The 10,124-nt window shown below is 48.1% G+C and overlaps 2 protein-coding genes across 2 annotated transcripts; both read right to left on the bottom strand.

Moving 5' to 3' along the window:
- Positions 1-2,962: 2,962 nt before the first annotated feature.
- On the bottom strand, positions 2,963-3,571 carry LOC143680543 (endogenous retrovirus group K member 7 Pro protein-like). Its single transcript, XM_077156913.1, has one exon. It carries the CDS (start codon positions 3,569-3,571, stop codon positions 2,963-2,965), a length of 609 nt encoding a protein of 202 aa, XP_077013028.1.
- Positions 3,572-3,729: 158 nt separating this feature from the next.
- LOC143680542 (endogenous retrovirus group K member 24 Gag polyprotein-like) lies at positions 3,730-5,610 on the bottom strand. Its single transcript, XM_077156912.1, has one exon. The coding sequence runs from the start codon at positions 5,608-5,610 to the stop codon at positions 3,730-3,732; it is 1,881 nt and encodes a 626-aa protein (XP_077013027.1).
- Between the last annotated feature and the right edge of the window lie 4,514 nt (positions 5,611-10,124).

The following is a 10,124-nucleotide window of genomic DNA, read 5'->3' as shown; positions in this document are numbered from 1 at the left end:
AGCTGTTGCTGCGTCTGGAACAAGCGTTCTAATAAACATTTAACAATGACTAAACCCACTAATAGTCCCACTGCCACGAGGATCCAAGTAGTCAAATTGGGCCAAGAGAACCATGAGGTGACTCGGTTCCACAGACTTTGTACAGTCTCACCCAGTTTGGAAAGGTCGAAGTCAACGGGGGTCAACTTGATATCCCCAAGCACTCGAAGGTCTGAATCCACCTGTTGGGAGAGGTTAGTAAAGGTAGGGAGGTTTTAAAGCTGGTCCCCTTTCTATACGATAGAAGGGTGACTAGCGCTCCTGTTGTCATCTTGTCGTTCGTCGCCATCATCAGCAGAGTTGGAGACCGGATCTGGTGGCTCTGGTTGGAGGCTTATCAATTTTGTGGGCAACAGTTCCTTGGCGTCCTCGGGCGACGTCACGGTTCTCACCAGTCTTTCCGGAACCCACACAGGTTGACGTCCTGGTTCCTGGGGAAAAACACAAACAGAGCCTCTGGCCCAGCTGAGCACCGGGTCAGGGCCTTGCCATTGTCCTGACAGGACATCTTTCCATCGGACCAAACCTCTATGTAATGGGTTTGGAGTGGTATGCTGGAGGGCAGGTGTCATTCCTTGTGAGTTTTCATTTAAGAAATTATATGTAAACAAGGCTACTGACAGTTGGGCTTTTGGGGATAGGCCGTGGCCTATTCCTTCCTTTTGTTTTTTAAGCAATTCTTTGAGAGATCTGTGTGCTCTCTCTATGATACCTTGCCCTTGGGGATTTTAAGGGATACCATGCTTTAACTGCACTTCCATAGTTTCACAAAATTTTTGAAAGGTTTTACTGGTATAAGCAGGTCCGTTATCTGTTTTCAATATTTTTGGCTTGCCCCATGCCGCCCAGGCGGCAAGGCAGTGAGCAATAACTTGATGGACCTTTTCTCCTGTTTCAGCGGAGGCAAACATAACTTGAGAGCATGTGTCTATTGACACATGTAGATATTTGGCCTTACCATACTCTGAATGGTGAGTGACATCCATTTGCCAGATGTCTCCCGGAATGAGGCCTCTAGGGTTGACTCCGATTGAAGGAAGCACTCTTGACTCTGTGCAATTTTGGCAGGCTCTGACTATATCTCTAGCAGCTGCGCGCGGTATGTTGAATCGCTTGGCTAGAGTGCCTGCATTGATGTGAAACTTAGCGTGAAACTCTTGAGCTTGCTGATAGGGTGTCAGCGCTGGGAAAATGTGTGGCTGTCGCGTGGCCATATCTACTATGTTATTTCCCTGTGCCATAGGGCCTGGCAAGCCTGTATGAGCTCTAATGTGGGTTATGTAAAAGGGACACTGTCGGGCATGTATAGTTTCCTGAAGCTCGATAAAGAACGGTCTTACTGGGGAGGAATATTTTATCATGCCTACCGTTTCTAAGACCGCCACAGAATTCACGACATAATTGGAGTCGGATATAATATTCAGGGGGTCGTCAAACTCTTTTAGGATTGCGATGACGACTTGTAATTCAACCCATTGAGGCCTCTGTGGTTGAAAGAGTACTGTTTTTGGGGTACGCCCTTCTACCCAGTATGCTCCTGCACCAGTGCTTGAACCATCCGTATACACGGTGATTGCGCCTACCAGGGGCTTGGGCGAGGTTACTTTGGGAAAAATTACCGGGTGCCGGGTGATAAATTGTAAGAGGGGATCTTTTGGGAACTGGTTGTTAATATTTCCTTGGAAGGTACATCGAAGAATGGCCCATTGATCTATGCACCCAGTAAGCACCTCAAGTTGTTGGGCGGTGTAAGGTACCCTGAGATCTTTAGGTTGTTGGCCAAAATGCTGCACAGCCCTTTTGATTGCTTCCAATGCTAAATCTGCGAGTGCCGTAGGGTAATGCTCTAAACTTTTCTTTGGGGAGATTCCAGGATGGATCCAAAGTAATGGCCCTTGTTGCCATAACACTGCTGTGGGCTGTAGTATGGTTGGCAGCAGACAAGCTTCAAGAGGTTTTTGGGGGTCTATTCTTGTTAAAGCAGTGCTACTGAGCGCTTGTTCTACCTGACCGAGTGCTTGTCTCGCCTCCGGAGAGAGGCACCGGGATGAATTTATGTCTGGATTTCCTTTTAGTAAATCGAATAGAGGCATCAGGCTCGCGTTGGGTATTTTTAGATACGGACGAACCCAATTGATGTCTCCCACAAGTTTCTGTAGATCATTGAGGGTGCGTATGCCATCTAGTCTGAGGGTCATTTTTTGGGGGGAGACTTGACTAGGCATAATCTTTGCTCCCAGGAATGTGCTGACTTCTGCTATTTGAATCTTCTCCGGGGCTACTTCTAGGCATGCCTTTTTAAGCGTCAGGACTAGGTGTGAGAGAGCTGTTTTAAGAAGCTCCATGTCTTTATAGGCTAGTAGAATGTCGTCCATATAATGGATAATTTTTACTTGTGGGAACTGCTGTCGAGTGCTAGCCAGCGTTGTGGTAACATACAGCTGGCACATAGTGGGGCTATTAATCATGCCTTGAGGTAAAACTGTCCACTCGAAACGTAGACAGGGCTCCTCTTGGTTAATAGAGGGCACGGTAAAGGCAAACCTTTTAGTGTCTTCGGGGTGAAGGGGAATGGAAAAGAAACAGTCTTTGAGATCTAGTATAAAAATGGGCCAGTGTTTTGGCAGGGCTGAAAGGAGGGGCAACCCCATTTGAACAGGCCCTAAGGACTCTATGCAGTTGTTGATGGCTCTCAAATCTTGTAACAATCTCCATTTGCCCGATTTCTTCTTTATAACAAACACAGGGGTGTTCCAAGGTGATGTGGAAGGGATAATGTGACCTTTTTCTAATTGCTCTATGACGAGATGGTGTAGTGCTGAGAGTTTTTCCTTTGGTAGGGGCCACTGAGGCACCCAAACTGGAGTTTCGGTTTTCCACCGCAATCGTATAGGCGTGAGTGGGAAATTCCCCTCAGTGGCCCCTAGGAAAAACCCAGACCTCGTTTGTCGGGGTTGGACACAGTTTGTACAGGCACTGTGCGCCCTTGTAGTGAGGCTCCTAAACCCTTGCCAGGGACGTATCCCATCCCTTTCAACAGATGTTTTGAGGTTGGGGAGCAGTTACTAATTAAGGTGACGTCCATTTGGGTAAGGACGTCTCTCCCCCATAAGGATACGGGCAGGGGTAATACATATGGTTGGAAACTGCCTTGGTGTCCTTCATCATCAGCCCAATGAAGGGCAGTTGCGCTCAACATGGGTGTCGAGACTTGACCTATGCCGTTAAGGGTTTCTTCTGCCCTGCACGTTGGCCAGGCAGAGGGCCATTCTTGCTGTCTTATGATTGACCTATCAGCCCCGGTATCTAGCAGGCCCAAAAGGGGCCTGCCTTGCACTTTAATAGTCAGCATGGGTCGGTGCTCTAAAGACATATGAAGGCCTTCAAAAATCCCCTCGGTAGATTTTTGTTCCTTTTCCGTTTTCCTCCTGTTTTTGCTCGGAAGGAGCGCGTGTAAGCTGGGAAGGAGTAAAAGTTGTGCTATTTTATCACCCTCTTCAATAACCAGGGTGCCTCGCATAGATTGAACCATGATCTGGACAGTATTTGTGGAGTTAGGGTTGATAACACCTGGCACAACTGCCAATCCTTTCAGGGTTGTGGACGCTCTTCCTAACAGGAGCCCCACAGTGCCTGGTGGCAGAGGTCCTTTAAAGGAGGTTTCTACCAACCGAACTCCTTCAGATGGGGTCAGTATGAGTGTGGAGGTGGCACAGAGGTCCAGTCCTGCTGACTCATGGGAGGCACGGACTTGGACTGGTGTTGCATCATTGTATTGCCAGCAAGGGGGTCCACCGGAAAGGCGGACCCCCTCTGCCCGTTTTTTGGCGCCTGCTCCGGGCGGCCAGAGAGGCGCTTGCCGTTTGCATCGAAGGCTGATCTACAGTCCTCCGCGCGATGGGGTCCCTTACGGCAACGGCCACAGAGCTTGGCCACCTGTTGAGTGTGGGTTAGCTGGCTCATATTAGGACAATTTCTTTTAATGTGTCCTGGTTTTCCACATTGGAAACATCCTTTCTGCCTCGCTCCTGCGTTCTTAGCTTGTTCTGCATTTACTCGCAGTGAGCTAGCCAGCATGGCAGCTAGAGTTGTACTAGTTAGTGGGCTGCCAGCGTCCCTGCATAAACGAACCCAATCGGTTAGGCTTTTACCCTTGTTCTGCACTAGGATTACCTTGCAGTCTTTGTTGCATTGTTCAAATATCATTTGTTTGACTACAGTTTCTGCTATCCCTGGGTCGGTGAAAATCCTTTCTGCTGTGTGTTGAATCCTAGCTACGAACTCGACAAATGGTTCAGTGGGGCCCTGGTGTATGTTACTGAGAGATGCTTGAGCTTCTCCCTGGCTCATTAATTTCTTCCAGGCGCCTATGAAGCAGCGGAAGATCTGCCCATAGACTTCTATAGGGAACCCTGTTTGATTTTGGGAGTGGGGCCCTTTCCCTAGGAGCATGTCCGCATTCCAGGCGCCACGTCTAACCGCGGCGTTTTTCGCGGCTTGCTCTTCAGCTAGCTCTTCAAACCAGGCCTTCCAGTCTATATACCGACCCGGTGGCAAACAAGCACGGGCTAGCTGGTATATATCTGCGGGCGTGTGGTTTAGGGTGGCAAGATTTTCAACTAAATTTAACGTAAAAGGAGCATTGGGGCCATATTGATGGACGGCTTGCCTCAATTCCCTCAGAACTTTATAATCATAGGATTCATGCTGATTACCACCTTGGGGATTGATGATAACCGGATACATTTCTGAGTCTGGTTCTGATTTAAGCGGCTGGTATCCGCCTAGAACTCCGAAAGGTCTAAAGGTAAATGAAGGGGTCCATTTCCAGAAATGCCTTTTACCACTGCTTAATGAGATGGAGTCCTGAGGGCCTGCGTACGCAGGTGGGGGATACAGCTGTGGCTGCCCCTCCCCTACCCAGCTTCCAGGGAACTCTGGGCTGTGCAAGGGCGGGCCAGTGCAGCCTGATTCGGCCACCAGGGGGAGCCCTCGGTGAGGTTTTTTGGCGGGATCGCCGTGACCACTCGCCGAAAACCGCCGCGTACTCATTGGCGGGGCAGAGGGCTGCGTGGGTGAGGCAGGGGGCCTCTCCCAATCGATCAGCGGAGGTTCGTCCACACCCTCATTCTGATCATCATCCGACTCAGAGTCAGAGGTGTCCGAACCATCGCTGGACTCTGGCCGTTCACGGATTGGCGGCTCCCCTTTACAGGAGCCATCCGCAGACAAAACTGATTGAGTTTCCCGAAGCGCGCCCCGTGCCTGCTGCAGGACGAGGGACGGGCCGAGGCCCGTGGCAGCCTCTGCCTCAAGACAAGCGCGAACAGTTTCCCAAACGGGAACTAGGATTGGGTCCAGACATAGGCCCGTCCGGCGCGCTCGGTCCATGTCGTGGCCAAGCTTTATCCAGGAGGGCAAACTAAGGCTCCCAGTCTGGGCGAACCAGGGGGCAAAAACTGTAACATCATCAAGGAACCTTAGGAGAGAACTTTTCTTAACTGAGAGGCCCCGCCGTTTCAAGAGGGTCATTAGCGGAGCTAACAGGGGTGAGCTTTCGGACTGCCCCATGATTGCAGTCGGCGCTGTCTCTTAACCACTCGGGGAGCTCTCCCAAGTCACCGGGGCTGCCTGAAAACCCGCGGCCCTTAGTTTCCACGTAAAGAAAAAGTACTTACCTCTCCGCGATGATCAGGCGCGGAAAGACAACCACAGACTCCGGAGGCACGTCCTCATCAGCTCGCGGATGCAAAGGGAGGTTCCCCGTACGGGCCACCACTTGTCCGTGTCTCCTCGCTCAACGTCGGGCCCCCGGCCGGCGGAGGGTACGACAAGAAGAGGGGGAGAGAGAAAGAGACGCAGACAAACCGGTCCTGGCGGTAGACAACGAGTCCAGAATACGCAGCAGTTGTAAGTACAAATCTTTACTGGTTCTAAGCTTGCATTATCTATAACTTTCCCCGACCGGGTGAATACATCCCGCGGGGGAGCGACCTCTGTGCGGCCGTCAGGCACGGCTCCTTGTGGGTCGTTCCCCGCCTCGTCCGGGTAATACCTTATATACATAATTCAAGCCCAATAGGTTGTTGCCGCGTCTAAGAGGGTGATTGGTAGATCGGGTTGGTGGGCGTGTGTGTCATACGCGGAAGCAGGATGTGGGCGCCATCTTGGCTCACTCGATGGGCGGGGGGAGCTCCAGAGCAGGCTGCAGCGCGTCCACTAGGCCTGACCCGGGTGGCGGCTCTCCACAGGCACACAGACCTCATCCTCACTTCCCAGCTCTGAGAAAGTGCTGACCTGCACAGCTGGATCGCACCTGCCACCAGTCTACAAACACATAATGTCAGCCTGCTGCCACAGCTCTATGCATGTGCACAAAGGGCCCCATGCCTTAGACCAGTGCATACCAGGGTTACACCCCCACCTCCCCCAGAACCAGTGGACTGCACAGCTACATCCTCCCTGGCTGCTGCATGCCCACATTCACAAGCATCAGCATAACATCCCCAACCTGCACCCATACCTGCCCTGAAACAAATCACCTCATTGAGTTCTCCACCCCATGCCCTGCTCCCTGCTGTACAACTATCAAGCAAACACAAGGCCTTAGACTACTGAAAGAAATCAACTCCCCAAATAAATCAATCACAATCTTTATATGTGATGAAGACAGCAGAAGATCACTAAGCATATCACAATGCAGACAGATACAATCCTGTCTAATGACAAAATTATAACACCACAAGAGACACAGGCTTTGAAAGAACTAATCAAAGATGTTCATACAACTCTACTTAATAAAATAAGTGGGATAGCAAATGACATAAAGGAGATCAAGAAGACTTATGGGAAGATGGCCACTACAGCAGTTTGAGATTAGCCCTGCTCCATGGGAAAGTTAGAGAAGGGACAGTAGTGTGACTGAGGCAGCAATTCAGGAGTGCCACTGACCTGGGAGAGCCTTCTGCACCACATGCAGCAGCTCTGGTTGAAGAGACAGAGGAATTGAGAGGTAGAAAGCTGGAGCCTGGCATGGAAGCACATAGCTGCAGAGCCTGTGGGAGTGCACCGAGGGTTTCATGAGACTAGGAAGCAAGCCAGGCCATGTTCCTTGGGCGCGCTACCCTCACCGGCGCAGCCTCATGACTGGCGACTCACCCCGCACTCCATGTACCTGAACTCCCTCACCCGCTCCCATTTTACACACTCCAGGCACCCCCACCCCACCAGCCCCCAATGCACATACCTGCCCCACACCCCTACCCCAAGTGCAGCCCAACCCACCTCTCCTGCACCCCTCCCAAGCACTACCACCCTCTCCCTGTTCCCTGCAGGCTTGTTACCAGCACATGAAGGTTGTGGGTACTACCCTCCACACCTAGGTTACCCTCACCCATAGTGTCTCACAGCCTCACCCGCCCTCCCTGAGCTCAGCACATCCATTTATGGCACTCCCAGGCCCACACATGGCATTCAGCTCTGGGAACTGCATGTTACAGCAGTCCTAGAACCACACATGGGCACAGTCTTTAGCCTCACTTCCTAGCTCTGAGAAAGTGCCGACCTGCACAGACAGGTCACATCTGACCCCCATCCACAAAGGAGTAATGCCAACCTGCTGCCACAGCCCTATGCATGCACATAAAAGGCCCTGTGCCTTAAACCAGTGCACACTTGGGCTATGCACCCCAGACCAGTGCACCTGCACAGCTACATCCTCCCTGGCCGCTTGTGCCCACATTCACAAGCACCAGTGTAACATCCCCAAGCTGTAACCATTCCTGCCTTGAAATAAATCACTGTACTGAGTGCTTTGTCCTGTCCGCTGCTCCCTGTACAACCATCCCTTGAACACAAGGCCTTAGACCACTAAAAGACATCAACTCCCAAAGTAAATCAATCAAGATATCTACATGCAAAAAAGATCACTAAGCATATCACAATGGAGTCATATATAGCCCTGCCTAATGACCAAATTAAAACACCTGAGGAGACACAGACATTGGAACAACGTGTAGAGATGTTCATACAACTCTACTTAATGAAATAAGCAGGATAGCAAATGACATAAAGAAGATCAAGAAGACAGCAGAAGAGCACAAAGAGGAATTTGAAAGAATAAATAGAAAAATAGCAGAAATCAAAGAGATTAAAGACTCTGTTGACAAAATAAAAAACATACTAGAGGCACATAATACCAGATTTGAAGAGAAAGAAGAAAGAATAAGTGATATAGAGGACAGGATAACTGACTTCAAAGACTCAAAACAGCAAATGGCAAAAAAGATGGAAAAAATTGAATTGGATCTCAGGGAAATGATAGACAAAACAAAGCACACAAATATAAGAATCATTGGTGTGCCAGAAGGAGAAGAGAGGAGTAAAGGGCTAGGAAGAGTAGTTGAGGATATAATGGGGGAAAAATTCACAACCCTCATAAAGGACATGAATATACAAGTCAAAGAAATCGGAAGAACTCCAAACAGAATAAATCCAAATAGGCCTTCCCCAAGGCACATACTAATCAGTGTGTGAAACGTTGAAGAGAAGCAGAAAATCCTGAAAGCAGCAAGAGAAAAACAATCTACTACATACAAGTGAAATCAAATAAGACTGAATTCAGACTACTCAATTAGCAACCTGCAGGCAAGAAGGTATGATATTTTCAAGATCCTGAGAGAGAAAGACTTCCAGCCAAGAATTCTGTACCCAGCCAAATTGTCCTTCAAAATTGATGAAGAAATTAAAGTTTTCACAGGAAAAGAAGTCCTGAAAGTATTCGTCAACAAGAGACCAGCCCTACAAGAAATACTAAAAGGAGTTCTGCTGGCTGAAAAAAAACAAAAAAACAAAAAACAAAACGCAAAAAAAATCAAACAGGAGAGGGAGGTCTGGAGGAGGGCACAGAATTGAAGAGCACCACTAAAGGTAATTTAAATAATACAAAGAGAAAGAGGGAAAAGAATATATAGATCTAACAAATAAAATTAAAAAGATAAGATGGTGGAATCAAGAAACACCTTTTCAGTAATAACTGAATGTTAACAGACAAAACTTACCAATTAAAAGATACAGACTGGCAGAAAGGATTAAGAAACATAATCCAGCTGTATGCTGCTTACAAGAGACTCATCTTAGACACAAGGATACAAATAGATTGAAAGTGATAGAGTTGTAACCAAAAGAAAGCAGGAGTAGCTATACTAATATTGGACAAAACAGAATTTAAATGTAAAGACATTGTATTAGTTAGGGTTCTCTAGAGAAACAGAATCAACGGGAAATATTCATAAATATAAAATTTATAAAAGTGTCTCACATAACCATAGGAACGTAGAGTCCAAAATCGGCAGGGCAAGCTGTGAAGCTGACGACTCCAATGGAGGGTCTGGACAAACTCACAGGAGAGGCTCACCGGCTGAAGCAGGAAAGAGAGCCTGTCTCTTCTGAGTGCTCCTGAAAAGACTTACAGTGATTAGATTAAGCATCACTCATTAAAGAAGACACTCCCCTTGGCTGATTACAAATGGAATCAGCTGTGGATGTAGCCGATGTGATAATGACTTAATTCTATGATGTGTCCTCATAGCAAAAGACAGGCCAGCACTTGCCCAACCAGACAAACAGGTACCACCACTTGGCCAGGTTGACACATGAACCAGACCATGACAGGCATCATAAAAGACAAAGAAGGACACTATATACTAATTAAAGGGTCAATTCACCAAGAAGATATAATAATCATAAATGTTTATGCTCCCAATCAAAGACCTCCAGAGTACATGAGACAGACATTGACAAAACTGAAGGGATTGATAAATGTTTCAACAATAACAGTAGAGCCTTCAATACACCACTCTCCTCTATAGATAGAACAATGAGACAGAAGATCAACAAGGAAATAGAGAAGTTAAATAACTTGATAAATGAATTAGACCTAACAGGTATGTATAGGTCATTGCACCCCAAAGCACAAGGTTAAACATTCTTCTCTAGTGCTCATGGGACATCATCAAGGGTAGAACATATGCTGGGGCACAAAACAAGTCTTTATAAATTTTAAAATATTGAAATTATTCAAAGCA

Source organism: Tamandua tetradactyla, chromosome 4 (assembly GCF_023851605.1).
Source record: "Tamandua tetradactyla isolate mTamTet1 chromosome 4, mTamTet1.pri, whole genome shotgun sequence".
In the NCBI taxonomy this organism is placed as follows: domain Eukaryota; kingdom Metazoa; phylum Chordata; class Mammalia; order Pilosa; family Myrmecophagidae; genus Tamandua; species Tamandua tetradactyla.
Note: the sequence above shows the minus strand (reverse complement) of the source record. Positions and strands in the feature narration are given on the sequence as shown.